This window comes from Calliphora vicina, chromosome 5 (assembly GCF_958450345.1).
Source record: "Calliphora vicina chromosome 5, idCalVici1.1, whole genome shotgun sequence".
Classification (NCBI taxonomy): domain Eukaryota; kingdom Metazoa; phylum Arthropoda; class Insecta; order Diptera; family Calliphoridae; genus Calliphora; species Calliphora vicina.
The window spans coordinates 34,024,558-34,043,114 of record NC_088784.1 but is presented as its reverse complement, the minus strand read 5'-3'; the positions used below and the strand labels follow the sequence as shown (position 1 = coordinate 34,043,114).

Sequence of the window (18,557 nt, the reverse complement as noted above, 5' to 3'; positions counted from 1 at the left end):
AATTCTTTATAATTATATAGAATTGCATATGAGTTTTTGATGGCCCCATTGTAAAGACCCTCTATTATTAAACAATGATGATAATGATGACGTTAATGATGACGTTAATGATGATGATGTTGGTCAGCTGGCCGATGTTAAAAGAAACTTAAAGAAGAGCTTAAAACAAAATAAGAATTAAAACAAATACATAGTTTACACTCTTCATGGTGTTCGTATTCGTATCCTACTTAAGGGAAAATTTAAATAAGCAAGGAAGAAAGATGACTGAAATGTAAACACCATTTCCAGAAAGAGAATTTTGCTAATCATTATTATAGAATTAAGTTGTGAATAAAAAACCTAATCTGTAAAATCGGTTCATGGCCATACAAAGGTTAACCCTATGTCCATAGAGAATTATAGAGACGCGACACTTCGATTTGTCAAACAAAAATACAACAACAAAATATATTGAATAGCATGTATTTTCTTGTTGCAGGAGTTAGGTTTTTGACAACAGACTTTGGTTTTCGACAATTACGTTTCGTCTCTATTTAACCCTATGCCTATGTCTATACTTAATATATTTTTGTCATGATTAACTTCAAAATGGTTGCCAACAGAAAAAATTATCAGATATAGTCTCTATTTATTAGTGTTTTTTATATCATTATGACAAAATTGTTAGTGCTTCAGCACAGCCTTCTTTGTCTTGACAACAAACACCATTAAATGTTGTGATAAATATTTGTCTAGTATAGACACGAAGTTAGAAATCAGCAAAAGCTTTAAAATTTTAACTTTTGTTTAAAAATGATTTTATTAGGACTAAAAATAAAATATAAAATAAATTTATTATTCTACCTCAAGTTCATTAATTTGCAATAATTCAAGGAATGCTTTCCTCAAATGTAATTTTACGCAATGGAAGACACTTTCTGCTTCAATACCAAAGATAATAGAAACCTGCGCTCTTTGTCAATCTTGAAAAGATGATGGTTAAAGTCATGTTAAAATATGTGCTCGTCATTGTCGATATTACAACTAAGTTCATTCATAAAGATATTCTTCAATAAACATGGCAGTCTAATGGCGGTGTTTGTCGCAATCATGTGGACGATATTATAGTCACCATAATAATCCTAGGCTGTCAAGGTGAAGGAGTAGATGTAGATATAGACTTAAATTCAACACATCTATTCGCATTTCGAATCTCTCGATTTGCTCGAAGTTAATCAGAAAGAATTACCAAAAACCATGAATAAGAGAAGGGTCATGGTCCGAAATTGAAATACTTAAATAATACAGTTGCTCTCTCAAAAACAACTGAAGCCAATAGTTTATATTTCAAATAAAGCATTTGCATCAAACATTGAACATTTGCGAGGAGTTTACTCTGCCATTAAGAAACACGGATAAAAGGATTTAAAAAAATGTCAACAGAGAAAGATAAATTTAACCAATAACGAAAGTTCTCAATTCTGCTAAAACTCAAGTCAAAGTATTTGTATTAATTTGGTATTAAGAACTTTTTTCAAACCTCACATACCTGTAAATTGGATGACAGAGGAGATTGCTACTATTCTCGGAAAAAAAGATCTTATCCACTGCAAAAACTAGTTTGAAATATTTTTGTTAAACGCAACAAAGTTTTTGGTTTGATAGACTAGAAATCCGCTTATGGAAATTCCAACGTCTTCGACAACTCACAACGAAGTACCCTCGAATCTCACATAGATATCTGCTAATTAAAATGCTGGTGTGATTGTTACTATTCCAGCAAAAGGAGATCTCAGCCACTGTAAAAACTTGAGTGAAATAACTCAGCTAAATGTAACAATGTTTTAGCACAACTTATGCTCAAAGTGCAGCCGAGTTTAAAACGCGTAAGATTTCGCAAGGACCACATTCACTCATTGTGCATTATTATGCAACAATCGAAGGATTGTTGAGAAAGCTTTTGATACAATTATATACAAGCTATCTGCAAGACCCTATAAAAATGATCGTCTCCATATTGTTCCTAATACTTTTGGATGGAGCAATGGAGAAAGGCTTTTACGATATTCAATTAGCTTAGCAGCCTTGACAGGAACGCCGGGAAATTAGGTTTAAAAATTAATGTCATTGGAATAAGAGATTTTCTCTAGAATAATTATCCATAAGCAATAACTTTTTAATGAATGAATTTTTTAATAAACAAGTAAGAAAGTATGGTTGGTCAAGCCCGACCATATAATACCCTACACTGATTAAATGAGCAAACAAATTTTTCCTTTAAAATATCAATAATTTATATTCGCGAGTGATTTTCGGAAGTGCTACTTATATGGGAGCAATGACCAATTATGGACCGATCACCATGAAATTAAGTCGTGTGATTTTTGTATATATAAAGTTGTTTATGCTGAATTTTGTGTGTTTGCCAATTATTTTTAAGAGATTTATGCACGTTAAAGTGATTTTTGGAAGCAGGTCTATATGGGAGCTATAACTAATTATGAACCGATCGTAACAAAATTTGGTGACATGAATTTCCTATATATAAAATTTATTTGAAGCAAAATTTGTGGAGATACATATATAAACTAAACTTTTATGACCGATAAAGTCCAATTTCGGGAGGACATTGCATAGGGGCTAGATGATTTCAGCCAATTTTAATAGGCTTGGTCGTTGGTCCGAAAATATGCACCAAATTTGATTCAAATAACTTCAAAATTGCGACCTGTACATTGCGCACAAGGTTTACATGGACAGACAACCAGCCAGACGGACGGACGGACATTTTTTAATCAGCTCAGAAAGTGATTCTAAGTCGATCGGTATACTTTAAGGTGGTTGTTGGACCAATATTTTTGGGCGTTACAAACATCTGCACAAACGCATTATACCCTCCCCATGTGGATAGTAAGTGTTACGATGAAAGTGGCAAACCTAGGAATGGATAGAGGATGAATCAACAATGGGTTTCTCATTAACTATGGGGATCTAACAACATATCAAAAAGTTAAATACTGCGGCACAGTTACTACTTATTCTTCACTAATAACCTATTTATACTTCTAGGTAATTGCCAACTATTCGAAATAGAAATTCGAATTTGAAAATTATCCTGAATAGGTCATCTTTTATGAAGACATATCGTAAGCATTCACAGAGCAGCTCTCGATTGGCCGTGACCAACCAAAACGATCATTTCAAATGGATGGATTTTGTGGAAATTCAAATTATTTTCAATGTACTACCTCAGTAATCTCCAGATCTCTTGTAAAGAATATTTATTTCACGAATTAAAATTATATAAAAAATATTTTCTGATGACTGGGAAAAACAATCTGGAATTGTATTTCACAACAATATAAGTAAAATAGGTCTCTTGTAAACCAGAGATATTGGATAACTGACTTATTTGACTGATATATTTGACTTATTTGAAATAAAAGAACTTGAATAACAAGTCTGAATAGAACACTCCGAATAATTTCAAAATATATAAAGTTTTACATCGATTGGTCTAATACATTAGAAGTTCTCTACATTTTTTCTATGTATTTCCCACATCACTTCTTTGTGCTCCTCTTAATTAAACGAGTCTTGAGAACATTTGTATTTCCTCCCTCCCAGTTATTCCTACCTACTATAAGTCATTTTCCAAATGCTAATAACTTTTTGATTGGTTACTCATATTTATTAGCCTATTCTAGCTGTGTCATATTCACAATAATTTATGTATACCTATTTAACTATGACTGTGAATAGTTGAACATCTGCACACTGAACAATAATACACATTTTGTAATGAATTTACATGTTATGGCCAGGGCCACATAAAGTGTTGGTCTTAAGTACTGGAATTGTAATCATTGACATTAATCAAAATAACATTTAGATGATGTGAATGAAGGGTTCTTGGTTTAACTATTTCCATTCATTCTTTATACAAATTGTTCAAGTACTTTGGTAGCTAAATGCCAAACAGCTGAGTTAGAATGTGGTTACTAGACAGGGACAGCCTTAATATGCTAAATTAAAAAGGGAGTTGAAAAATCAAATACTAAAATTAATGAAAACTTTCTAGCTCTTACACAGTTGCTTTAAAATGTTTTACTAATTATAGCCTTTTATAAGTAGCGAAATATTTTCCTAGAATCCTTTTCAGCCTGTCTCTGAATTATTGTATCTCTGCTGCTGTTGATAGATTAATATTATTCTGTATTTTTTAGTTCTACACTTGTACGAATTGTACATGTTGTTAACATCGGATTAAGTTGTTGTTTGTACCAAAGTCATCTTCAAAGTCTTACATTTAGTAATTTAAGACAAATGATGATGTTTCTTTTGAACTGTTTCTGTTTTTGTATCTATGTGAGTTTGGCTGTAGTGCGCCATCAACTCTTTTTTATGTGTAAAAAGTAGGCGCTTAAGGGAATAATTTAATTCATCTTTCTATGATGGCAGCAAAAACCAAAAAAAAAACTTAAAGCTCTTAAATCAATTTAATGTCAGTTATTAAAATTGGCTTTTAAAATCTTAAGAACAAAAAATACAAAATTATTTCTTAAGAAATAATCAATTAATATTAACAATCTGTTTCTCCCTCTCTCTCTTTCATTGCAGGAAAACGTTCCAACGATCTAACGAATTACGAAACTACAAATCTACAGCCACCCCAACATACCCAGCAGTATCATCAGCTACCAGCCGATCTATCAGCCGAAAGTATACACAAAGAAGCCGCTTTAGTACTTGCCCAGGCCAAGCGCCACAAAAGCATAGCAGAGAATGGTGATAATATACCCACATTCAGAGTGAAAACCAAACGCAGTGGAGACTCTAATACAAATCCTAAGAAGTTTCATTCGCTACCCTTGAGAAAGAAAAAGGGCAGCACCTCCAAGCCAGTTAGTCGTAGTAACAGTGACGCTGCCGCCAAGAAACCCACCAAAAGACCTTCCATTTTTAGTATTTTCAGTCGCAAAAGTGACAGTAATCTTAATCAGGCCGTTGATCGTGATCCCCGTTTTGAGGATAGCGGTGGCAGACGTTTGGTGAGAAGTAAAAGTGATGTGGGTTCTTCTTCATATAAATTAAAGAAAGTCTTAAAAGATCCCAAGCCCACTCCAGCCGCAGCCAGTAGTTCGGGTTCTAACCGCCAACTACCGCACACACAACTCAGTCCCATAATAGAAAACGATTCGAGAGAAGACTGTTTCGAGGAGCAATATAATCGTGAACGTCGCAAATCGGAAGCTATAACGGATAGAGAAAAACATGAAAGTGGCATAAATGAGTTGTTAGCTCGCAGTCGTTCCCAGACAGAGCTAGATGGTAACGTTGTACGCAACCCCATATCGGAGAATATAAAAGAGAAAATATTAACGCTACAAGCTAAGTCACAAGAAAACATGCACAGTTCCCAGTTGCCAGCCCAAAAGTTGCCCCTCACCAAGGGGCAAACCGTCAATGGCATGGTGAAACGTTTGTCTATGGAGAGATTTTCACCACCACCCACCATGATGGGTCCCGCCTTCTCCTACATAAGACCTAATGAGGGCATCACCTATGCCCAGTTGGAATTGCAGGATGATATTGTACCTCAAAGATCTACACTGACCCGAAGAGATTATGCACAAAGAGTATCACCGGTAAGAGAGTATCGTTCTCCAGCCCGCGACTATCGTTCGGCTTCGAGAGATATCTTTACACCCGAAAGGGAAATTTTACACAACAACTCCCGTAGATCAGAAGATCAAACTGATTTTATAGCTAGTCATGCCACAGGTAGAAGTCAATACTCTCCCAATTACAATACCACAAATGGTACCACCACTATACATATAGGCGGCTCCTTTTCGCCCTCACCCTGGCAACAATTGTCGCCACGTAATCTCAGCGATGAAGATGAAGGTGTTGGTCTAGATACCCGTAAATATTACGAGGAAGAGCTGAGAAATAAACGCAGTAAATCACCGGCTGAGCCACCCATAGTACCCAAAATCAGAAGTATAACTCCTCCTAGAGAGAACGGCTATCACACACCTGAAAGATATCTCTCTCCTGCTCGGGATGTACCTACTAACGATGATATGGGTTATCGGCGGGCTCGTTTGGAGTCCCGAATTCTAACACGTAAATATGGTGAAAACAATACTTTGGAAAGAAATGGTTATTTGCCGCAAAGGGAAAATTCACATGAACGTGTCTTGGAAGATGAGCCCGACACCAGTACATACCATCGCAGGCGCTACCTCAGTCCGGAGAGAGAGATTTTACGTGATCCCTACGAACCGAGATTCCATAAGCCCGAAGCAACTGAAATTCTTAATAAATACTCCCCCGAAAGGTCTCACTTGGATATTATTGCTCCTGCATTGACGCAAATCTCTACTTCAACTCTTCCGAAAACAGAGAAAACTTCTCGCTACAAACATACCAAATATTATGATGATGGTCATGGTCACGGTGTCCGAGAGGTGTACGAGCGTGAAACTCAATTCGATAATGATGGCAAGCCGCATGTACGCGAATCCCGGCATCGTGAAAGACTCGATTCATTTACAGGCAAACCCATACGAGATGCTTCACCTTTGTTGGAACGTCATGTGTTGACCGATTATGAACCGAAATCATTGGAATCTCAGTTTACCAGTACCGATCAGTATCGTTCGTCACCAGAGAACATGAAACGTTACGAGAATCTGGAACGTGGTATGGCCGCTCGTCAGAGCAGTGAAGATCGTTGGCACAGTAGTCTGAAGAGGGATAAGTTACAGCAGCGTAGTTTCGATAAGGGTGATTCAGGAATTGAGAACGATTTTCGCAAAGAATCTTTCAATGGAGACATAGTAACGAGGTGAGATTTTTTGATTGTTTTTCGCGATATCAGTAGGAGTTTTCAAATATTTTTACTTGAATCCATATAAACAATATCATAAAGCATGAGTATATTTCACGATAAGTAGTATTTACAGTCGCAAAAGTCACACTAATCCTAATCAAGCCGTTGATCGTGATGCCCATTTTAAGTATATGAGCAGTAAACGATTAATAAGAAGTGAAAATGATGTTCGTTCTTCTTCGTATAAATTAAAGAAAGTCAATAAAGATCACGATTCCTCCCAAAGAACTGCTTGTATTTCGGCAGATTTCAATCGTGAACTTCGCTAACTATTTCCCTCATTCGATAATATAAATCACATTGAAGGCAATGATCATGGTGACACTATGCACTAGATAAATTCTCAAAATACTATATGCAATAACTTCCATTCAAATGAATTTTTCCTTTGATGATTTGTCAGTGAGATCTCCACGTCTTTTTTCTCCATTACCTCTCTTGGGAGCATTTGGCTTACACAAAGCATCTTCCATCTTATACGATTTGTTTGCAGTTGTTTTTCGTATATTTCCCATGTAAGATTGCACTCCTTATTATTGGAGTATCGTGCGTCTTCATGTACGATGTTGCCATTATAACCAGAATGTTGTTATTTTTGTTTCTGTTTCGTTAAATGGTTGTTGTTCCTGCTAAGTAGGTGATTGGTCTGCTGTAGCGGGTCCAAGGATACATGTAGGATGTAGCCATAAGGGTCAGCCTATTGTTATTTTTGCCTTGTGTCAGTTTCGTAAATCGGTTGTTGTTCCAACTAAGTAGATGATTGGTCTGCTATAGCTGGTCTAGGATAATGGTGCTGCCATCTGTCGTTGCCTAGAAACAACGCTCTCTGTGTATTTGGTGTAGTGGTGAGGAACCTTTCTAATTTAATTCTTTGATTCCTACCTGACCTCGGGCTGCCTGACCTTCTCCATGATGTTATCCTCTTTTCCAGGTGGTGGAGTGGTCAGGGGGCTTCTTGAATGGATTGTTTAGAGTTTAAAAACTCGAAAACCATGATGAAAATTTTTCGTCCTCTTCCAGGCATCGAACCTAGGGTGCTTGGTTTTGTAGGCAAGCACTTTCACCACTACACCATGCCGCCACGTATCTCGCTGAAACTCTAGAAGTTTGTTCAATGTTTACAATACGAAATATACATACTGGCAAACCAATCCATGGGAAATTCCTGATCTTAAATAGTTCCATAATCATAAATGAAGGTTGACTTTCAATATCTATGGAAATATATTTCGATTTATCTTCTGAGCATTCCCTTTTAATGCTCATCGACTATAGGAAAAATATACCAAAATCTCCTAAAAATTTTGAAATGTAATGAATAGTTTAGTTTAAATTAAATTAAAGATATATATCAATAGCCCCATCCATTCAAATCCAAATATACTGTGTAAGGAAGAGATAACTAATCGAATCTGTCAATTACTTCGTTTCTAGGTCTTTCAAAAAAACAAATTCCCCAAAAATTTATATTTCAAAAGGTTAAAACGTAACGTTTTAACCTTTTCAAAACGTTTGTTTATTTCCTTTAAATAAACCGGATACTTTTGATTGCAAATAAAAGCCGTTTAGTAGTTTGAAAATTGTAACAGAATTAAATAGTCACTCAATGTTTTTTTATACACGTTTATAAATTCGCATAAATACAGACACACTTTATAATGTACACGAATTCACTTTAAAAACACAGCACTCAGTTGATGTTTGTTCGAAAAGCGTCTCTGATAAACTCACTAACGACTGTAACCTCTGCCACTATTTATAACACTGCCATCTGCATTCTAGATTGCTCTTTAACTGTCTAGAGCTTTCCAATACATACGCCATCAGTGGTGTACTTTCTACAATGTTCTTTAACTGAATATTCGAATTCGAATATACGGTCGCAGCAAACAGCGTTGCCAACTTACGATCAATGGTCAACTGAAAGCTTTTATTCAATGTTAATAATGCCCACAGATATGTTACAGTTTGCTATTACAGCACTGCTATTTGAAAGCATTCTGCTACTTTTAAATCAGCCGTTAAAATCGTTACATTTGAATTCAAGTACAATTTCGTAACAATATTAAACGATTACTTCTCGAAAAGCATTCATACAATCTCAAATATACAGTGTCAATTACTTTATCTCTAGGATCGAAAAGAGAGTGTTAAGAAGACAGCTGTTAAAGTCGAGGAACTTTTTCTGGAGTATTAGAACTAGAATCTTATATTATTCCAAATAACCGGTCGAGTTTTGTGCAGTTCCCTTTTAGGAAGTTAATTGGATACAAAGGTAAATGGCTGCAAATATAAACGGGGAATGGAAAGCTAAATGTTCATTAATAAATCTAATAGAATCTGAAGCAGTCACAGAATCCTTTCTTGTAGGGTTAGAACTAGAATATGATATTATTTCAAATAACCAGTCAGATGATAATGCAGATTCATGCTTGATTTCGATGTTCTGATATAAATTTATAAAAACATACACCCTATACTTAAAACTTAATTCCCTTTTTCTGGCTTTTATAGATGGCGCAAACGCACTATAGCCGATGACATCAAGAGCTGTGACAATTTCCTCAAAAAGGAGCGACGCCATTGCGAGCATCAACGTTGTGGTAAGCGCAAAGAGAATTATATCTATCGTGAACGTTCCATAGATGACGGCTCTCACTTTGATCCACATTTAGATAAATATCCACCAACTGCCAGTAATTCGGCGACACTACGCCGTCGTGACCAACACTCACAAACCGCTCACAGTCGTGCTGAAGACACCGCGACACTGAAGCGTAACAAAAAAGTGGGTGGCTTTGAGAAGGTGAAGCAACTTTTCGGTGCGGGAGCGGCAACAAGTGATAAAAAGGATGTGGAAAGGAAGAGTATGAGCAGCAGCACCAGCAGCAGTGCGGGCACCCAGCAAACCATCAAACCATCGAAAGATAAAGACAAGTACATGGTTAAGGAAGAGGAAATGCGTTCCAGATATCGAGAATATAATACTGGCAATGGTGCGGCTGGCAACAAGAGTGTTGGCGTAGGCACACAAACTAAAAATACAACAACATCCACCACAACAACAATTTTGCAAAATGATAATATGCGCGAACCAAAGGTGAGTGTCTCGCTTAAAGTGATCAATGACTGATCAAACTTAAAATAAATGTAAAATGTATGTCTGAGCAGACGAACAGATGAATTTTTTTTTTAATTTTAAAATTAAAAAGGTGATAATGATGATGAAGGCTAAGCAAAATAAGAAAGAACAAAAAAAAAACAAGAGCTGTTAATTTGAAAATGATTTGATTTGTTGGTTCAAATTTCATTAGTTGCTGTAGGAGTGTGTGAGAGTTAAGTACATTGTTTTGATGTTTTAGGCCAGAGCACGGAAGTTTACCATCATCATCATCATTATAGCAGCAGCAGAATGAAGAATGGCTTGTTAAGACGCTCAATGCGAATTAAGAATAAGAAGATGAATTCGCTTGCCTTCTGCTACAGTGGCTGGCTATCGAGGAGTTCAATGTTCGATTTGTTTAATTCATTTACCTGTGGTTTATTTAGTGTTGGGGGATTAATTTCTAAATATGATCGTCATTTCTATAGCATCTACATTATTATGGGGATGTGTAACTTTATTTGGTTAGCAAATTTATTTAGTTTTTTATTTTTCTTTTATTATTTTGTGTCTTGAGTTTTTTAGTCACTTATTGTTCTCGACCAAAAGATGCTAATGCCTTTTCTGGTCATGGGAAGTTGCTAATTATGGAATCTCTGGTTTATTAGGTGGGCTACTTAAAAATTAGCGTGTTGGCGTAACCAAATTAAGGCTGCTATTATTATTATTTTTTATTAGGAATTTATACTTTCATTCAGTTTAATGTTTTTTTTATTTCATTTATTTCTTTTGCCAATATTTGGTTGTAAAAAAAAATAAAATATTTTTATACAACTAGTTACTATTGTTTATTGTTGGGTCTGCCCTTTAGTTCTGCTTTGTGTTACAAATCTTTGTAACGAAACAAGTGAAAGAGTTTTTTGTTTAAAATTTGTTTGGCATATTTTAGTAAATGTAAATTTTTGAGTGGTTTTCTTTTGCGAAATTTTTTTTTTTTGAATAGTGACATAATTAACAATTGTCATGGTAAAACTAAATAATAATTTGAAAATATTTATAATTTACATAAGAAATGAACACCAAACAAATGAAAGTTAAATTTAAATGTGTTGCGAATTTCGGGAATTTTGTTTCAAACCTTATTAGCATGGACTTAATGGTTACAATGTTTTGCTTTATAATATTAACGGCCGCACAATAGGGAAATACAAATAAAATCGAAATAAATCTGTAATTCAAAAAAACTTCTCCAAGCTTTAAAAGAGGTATAGTTCAGTTTAAGTTTTGATTTTGTACCTTATAGACCATCGGGTTGCAGAGTCTCAGGAACCCATATTGGTGCACCTCGATTTCAATAATATGCCAAGTTTCTGTTTTTATACAATTTAAAACAATTTGACTGGCTCTTATTCAAAATTTCTGGAAAGAAGATAGAATTTATATAGCTAAAAATTCAAGCACTTGATTGTTTTGTTGGAATTTGACTATAATGCAAATATAATTATGTTTTAAACTTGAAAAATATTTGAAAAAGTTATTTTTTTAAACAGAAAGCATTTGGTTTGAACTTATGTTTCCTTTTTATGTGTAATTCAACTATAATTCAATTGCTTGAAACTTCACTCAAGGCTGAAAAACAATTGTATTGAACTCCAATTCCAGCAGTACTGCTTATTCGGATTAATTATGGGCATCAAAATAAACAACTCGCAGTAATAAGATCCACCTTGTACGTTTGGTAATGCCGTGATGGGCAATGCAGTGCACAAAAAATTTGACAAAATTGCAAGATGCAGTAATTATTATTGATTTTTAATTCGTTAATTTCATTGGCTTTTCGACTAAAGATCCTTTAGGATCCAGAAATATGATGTATTGATTAATTGAAAATCACTGCAAAACTAGAAAAATTATAGGCTACAAAATAAACAACTGGCAATAATAGGATCCTCTTACACTTTTGGTAATATCGTGATGGGTAAAGTAGTGCAAAAAAAAATACGATAAGATAAATAAGACATTTTCAAATTCTTAATATGGGAGAATCCATTCCAAAAGAACATAAATATTCTATTTTCGGATTTAGCATCTTCGATTTGAATAAAATTTATGACTATAGTTCCATTATTGTCAAAAAAGATATGAAGTATCGAAAATTGAAAGCAACTGAAAACTGTTTAAAAGTTTTACAGTTACAAACTTCCCAGGAAAAATTTTGTGAATTTTTGTAATGACCACTAGTTATTTCATGCATTCTTTTGTAAGGAGTGGTGGTTACCCAGCACATTATTTTATTTACTAGAATAAGTACTTATTTTTATGCAGGCTGGTAATGAACTTTCGCATTTAGCACAGCTATCTAGTGTGTTTGACTGGAAAACGGGAGGTTAGTGGTTCGCCACCTGTCAAAGCCATTAATTTTTTTGTTCATATCATATTCATTTATATGTTGATGTTAAAACTATTGTTAACTTACAATAACATAACTCGTACATGGAGCAGTGAGTTAGCAGCTTGACTATCAAACACAAGCAAATAATGTGACTGTTCGATTCCCACACAAGGCAATATTTTTTGTGTTTTTTTTTTAGCTACATGTTCTTGTTGTGAATTTACTACTTATTTCTCAACTGATTGTAAGTACATTTGTAAGCTTGACCCCTGAATTTTTTAAAAATCTCGAACAACGGTAAGTAGTGTTTCAGTCAAATAATAAGTAGTTATCGCTTTGCTCCAATTATACTTGCTGGCTTACTAGGTAAGCAAAGTTTTTGCTGGGTTGTGCAAAAGAAAGGTCAATCCATCAATTTTAATTTAATTTTAAAGATAAAGGTTTTCCCAAGGTATAAATAAGCAGTTATTCTTTCAACTGCTTAAATGTAAATTTTTGAGTTACAAAATTGAAGGCCACATATTTTAAGAAACGAACCTTTTAAAGATCTTTACCAAAATACTTGAGAATGACTAAACACTCCTCTATGTTTCAGAAGAGTTTCAAGTTTTGAACGCAGTTAATAAAAAGTTATGAAGATTTATTCACGAAAATTCAGATTTAAAGAATGTCAGCAATTCTTTTCATAAAACCATTCCCAACTGAATAAATACTTTAGTTTCATTCAAATACTTTTATTTGAATATAATTCATTCATTGTTGAATTAATTTATAATGGAATTAACTCCGAATAAAATTTAATCATTCATAAAAGGTTCCATTTGTGTAAATTAAAATTTAATCCAAATTAAATGAAATTACTTTGTATGCATTCAATTTGTTTTTTATAATTTCAAAATGAATCGAAAAAGTAGTATTAAGCCTATTCGTAATAGATTTGATTGGAAGAAAACTTTAATCATTCAATAATTTTTACTAAACTATTTTGTAATAGATTTTAATTAAATAAAAAACCTGAATGATTCAAAAAGGAATTAGTTCTATAAAGAATGAATTCTCAAGAACTGGATTTCAATACGAAAGTATTGCGATTATTACTTAAAAATGCCTGGAATTCAATACGAAAGTATTGCGAGTATGACTTAAAAATTCCTGATTTTTTTAAATGTTTTGCTTTTATTTGTACAATATAAATTTATTCAAAGTATTGGCCATTGTTATCTATGCCCTTTTCCCAACTTTCTGGCAACATATGGATTCCGAGCCAAAAGAAATGCTCATCTTTTGAGTCCAAGAAAGAATGAAGCCAATATCGGATACTCTGTTCTGAAGTAAAGCGTATCCCAGAGAGAGCGTTCTGATTCGATCGAAAACAATAGTAGTCGGACTATAAGACGGGTGTTGCAAAACTTATTCTAATTCTTTTTAACAGGTGTTGCAACATGTGTCCGGGTGTCGTCATTATGGAATATTACGGTTTCATGTCTGGCAGCATATTCTGAGAGTTTTTCGGCTACTGCTCACTTCAAACGAATCAGTTGAGTTTGGTCATATGTTAGCAGCTTATAATATATAGGACCCATGGATATTTTGGTTTCATGTTGATTAGGCTGCACTGTGGTTCCAAATCAAAATCTAGGTGGACAAAATTATTTGAAAAATTATTATATGATGTATATAGTCATTGGACGGGCTTCGACGGTCTTTTTTTTGGCAAGCTATATAACATTCTTAGAAAAAAAAATCAGTATATTTGTGAACCAAGTTTAAAGGACTATAACAGGAAAATGGAGAGGCCCATAAATATAAGATATACATTTAATAAAAGCCTATATCAATGTTTATCTATGTTTTGAAGTATGAATTTCTATATGGTAAAACCATTGAGATATATCTAATTTAGTAATGCAGTAAAATATTAAAAAAAATTAACGAAAATATGATTCAAAATTTGTTAAACTTCTGGCGCTTCTGTCGAGAAAACGAAATGTCCAATTGAAAAACCCATTTGTATTGGAGGAGAGCAAATTGTCAGCTTCCGAAAAAACTTAGTTTCTCCAAATTCTGAAGATACCGATTTTCATAATTTTGTCCACCTAGATTTTGATTTGGAACCACAGTGAGCTGGTTGGCAGCGCTTCACATACGATCTCTACGCTTCGGGTTATCGTAATGATGATTATTGAAAAATGATTTTTTTTTATAGCATTTTTAAATTGCTGCTTAAGTAGCTCCCAATGATTTTGCAAGCTCTTATTGAGTTTTATAACAATCTTCATGCCTCAAATTCTTGGTCTTCAAACATTTTTGGCTGGCTTGGCGTTCTTTGACTTTCGTGTCAAAATCATTTCTTCGAAACGAAATCCACAATGAAGTTAAACATCTTTTAGTTTAAAAATTATGAGCCATTATAAATATGCACATTTGTACAGTTTTTACGTCTATTTTAATTTTCAAGTACTCATACTTTTGGGCCAGAATGAATTATTCTTGCAATACATAATAACTGTGGTAAATGTCATTAAAATCAAAATTACTGACGTATTCTCCCTAAATCATAAAAATCATAATTTCATACAAATTTCTTTGAAATATCACCAAGCTATCGATTTTTTTACTCTCCTGTCGTGATGTTTCATATCCATAAACGTTCACATTTATCATCACAGAACATTAAGAAATTTCCAGCAAACACATGTCTACCAATTGTTATTTATTAAATTTATGTTTCATTATAAAAACTCCACCTTTATTTTTTCTAAGTAGTCAGCTAAAAAATAAAGCAAAAAATACACAAAGACTTTAACTTTATCATACATTTAGTTAGCAAAGCACCTTAACTCTGTCCGTTTATTTGCTGTTTGGTTTTGTAATCCAAAAGGTGGAAACATTAATTTTGAGGCATCATTTTAAAAGGATTATGTCGCCACATACCTACATATGATGCAACAAAATTACCGGCATACCAAATTTATTTTTTATTTTTTGATAAATGTATTTGAAATTGAATTTGGAAAAGAAGAGAAGAAAAAGGCAAGAAACGACACATGCAAAATAATATTTTAAAGTGTCAAATATTATTTGATTGTTCTCTTCTTTATGGAAAAAGAACAGACAGTAATAAATTTATTTAAAACTCCCCAAAATAAAAAAGTAATGCCTATAAAATACTGACGGCATATGAAATAATATAAAAAACCTCCAGGTCCCAAAAATGTCCAGTATAATTTATGAACACTATAAACAAGTTTTTAAGCTTAAACTGAAATGATGGAATGTTTAAGAAATACTTAATGTTTGTTTACAAATTTAACACTTTTTTAACAAACATTTTTAAACACATATGTATTTTAAGAGGGCTTTAATGTGTCATTAGTAGAAGAATTTAAAATAAATGTTGAAAATGAACAATATTCTAAAGAAAATCTTTAGTTACCGATTATTTTAAAAAAATTTTCTATAAATTTCAAAACGAAATCTATAATCATCGATAACTATTGACAATTTTCTAAAGAAAATCTATAGTTATCGATAACTAGCGAAATGTTTAAAAGAAAATCTTTATCTTTAGAAATTCTATAATTATCAATATTTCAAATTATTATCCTATTATTTTTTTACAAATCAGCTTAACGCCATCTTATTTATTATGTATGTTTTGTATATTTGATTTCTATTAAAAGTCCATTAAATCTATATCTTAGCACTTAAAATCAGATTACCCAAGTCAAGAAAACACTTTAACATAATTAAATTTATTGTAGTTATAAAACATTATTAACGATCTTACTATGTATCAGCCAACGGAAATCAACAATTTACCAACGATCAGGCTTTTAAAACAATAGCAACCATGTTTCTCATGTGGAACAAATGCTACAACATCATAAACAATAAGAATGAACAAAAAAATACAAAATTCATATGAGATCTAATCAAATTAAAACTGACAATTGAAATTAAACATTTTGACAAAACAGTAGTTTCTTAATTTAATCACTAAACTTAACAACCAACTAACTAAGTTTGCAAATAACAAATGAAATAGTGGAGTTTCATTTAATTCTCTAACATAGACATTTAATTTATGAATTTGCTAAAAGACATGTATTTTAGACAGACAGATAGACGGAGATTCAAATACTTGTTTATAAGGTGGGGGATCAATTAAACTAGTGCAAGTTTTAACATGAAAGCTGAGATGTATTCCAAATTTATTTCGGTTACGAACGCGACAATTAGCCATCTGGGTTTGTAGAACAAAATTGTATTTTTAAGTGGCATAAATATCTGATGGTTTTCGCTCTTAAAGCAGTTTTTAAGTAGCTCATTGAATAGTACTAAATTTATTTTGGTTACGAACGTGACAATTACCCTCTGGGCTTGAAGAACAAAATTCTATTTTAAAGCGCCATAAATATCTGATGGTTTTCGCTCTTACATCTGTATTTAAGTAGTTCTTTGAATAGTACTAAATTTATTTTGATTACGAACGCGACAATTTGATCTCTGGGTTTGCAGAACAAAATTGTATTTTAAAGCGTCATAAATATCTAATGGTTCTAGCTCTTAAAGCAGTTTTTAAGTAGCTCATTGAATAGTACTAAATTTCTTTTGGTTACGAACGCGACAATTAGCCCTCTGGGCTTGCAGAACAGAATTGTATTTTTAAGCGCCATAAATATATGTTGCTTCTCGCTATTACATCAATATTTAAGTAGTTCTTTGAATAGTACTAAATTTATTTTGGTTACGAACGTGACAATTAGACCTCTGGATTTGCAGAACAAAATTGTATTTTAAAGCGCCATAAATATTTGGTGGTTCTGGCTCTTAAAGAAGTTTTTAAGTAGCTCATTGAATAGTACTAAATTTATTTTGGTTACGAACGCGAAAATTAGCACTCTGGGCTTGCAGAACAAAATTGTATTTTAAAGCGCCATAAATATCTGATGGTTTTTGCTCTTACATCTGTATTTAAGTAGTTCTTTGAAAAGTACTAAATTTATTTTGGTTACGAACGTGACAATTAGACCTATGGGTTTGCAGAACAAAATTGTATTTTAAAGCGTCATAAATATCTAATGGTTCTAGCTCTTAAAGCAGTTTTTAAGTAGCTCATTGAATAGTACTAAATTTATTTTGGTTACGAACGCGACAATTAGCCCTCTTGCAGAACAAAATTGTATTTTTAAGCGCCATAAATATCTGATGGTTTTCGCTCTTACATCTGTATTTAAGTAGTTCTTTGAAAAGTACTAAATTTATTTTGGTTACGAACGTGACAATTAGACCTATGGGTTTGCAGAACAAAATTGTATTTTAAAGCGTCATAAATATCTAATGGTTGTAGCTCTTAAAGCAGTTTTTAAGTAGCTCATTGAATAATACTAAATTTATTTTGGTTACGAACGCGACAATTAGCCCTGAACAAAATTGTATTTTTAAGCGCCATAAATATCTGATGGTTTTCGCTCTTGGTAGTTCTTTAAATAGTACCAAATTAGTACCATAATTTTAGTACCAAATTATTTGAAATAGCAAAAGTTTCAACTAATCTCAGTCCTTTTGTAAGACATTCATACGCATAGAATAAAACTTGAATTGCGTTTTATCAGTTACTGTGTTGTTGTTTTAAATTTGTTACGCTTGAAAGCTTAGATAGAACACTTGTTGTTATTGTTGGTTACGTTATAATGCCAGTGTATTACGTTACGTTAGATGCAAATTTAAAACTTGTTGCAAAAACTCTTTACTACACCAACCACCTCAAACAGCAAACAACATCAACTACAACATTTCAAACATATAAAATTGCAATGCCACCATTAAGTCTGTCTGCCTTTAAATACATTTGGTTTTTTTTTCTACGTACTTCCACCGTCGTCTATCTATATTAAATGTCTGTCTATCTATCTGTCCGTCCAGGTGTCTGCTTTAAAGAGTTAAAGAATTCGATTTGGCTGGCTTCATTTGGCCTTGGATTTCTAATGTATAAAGGCAACAACGGCAACTGCAACTTGCACAAAAAATATATATAAAAACACAACACAGCTTATAATAAGAATGAAATTGAAAGAAAAATAAACTAAGTATAGAATTTAATATTATAAGAATAATACCGCGTTGGCGGATGTCTTTTTTTCTATTTTATTTTCAATGTAAAGAAAAAAAAACGT

The 18,557-nt window shown here is 33.0% G+C and overlaps 1 protein-coding gene across 2 annotated transcripts in view; it reads left to right on the top strand.

Annotated features, from left to right (window-relative positions):
* The window catches only part of blo (bloated), a 326,331-nt gene that overhangs the window by 267,221 nt on the left and 40,553 nt on the right, over nt 1-18,557 (top strand). Inside the window, exons 4-6 of one of the 2 annotated variants that reach the window (XM_065514412.1) lie at nt 4,603-6,838; nt 9,398-9,486; nt 9,559-9,983. In XM_065514412.1, coding sequence (XP_065370484.1) covers nt 4,603-6,838; nt 9,398-9,486; nt 9,559-9,983 — 2,750 coding nt within the window. Of the gene's footprint in view, nt 1-4,602; nt 6,839-9,397; nt 9,984-18,557 lie in introns of both variants that reach the window. The other variant, XM_065514411.1, reaches the window with a different exon arrangement.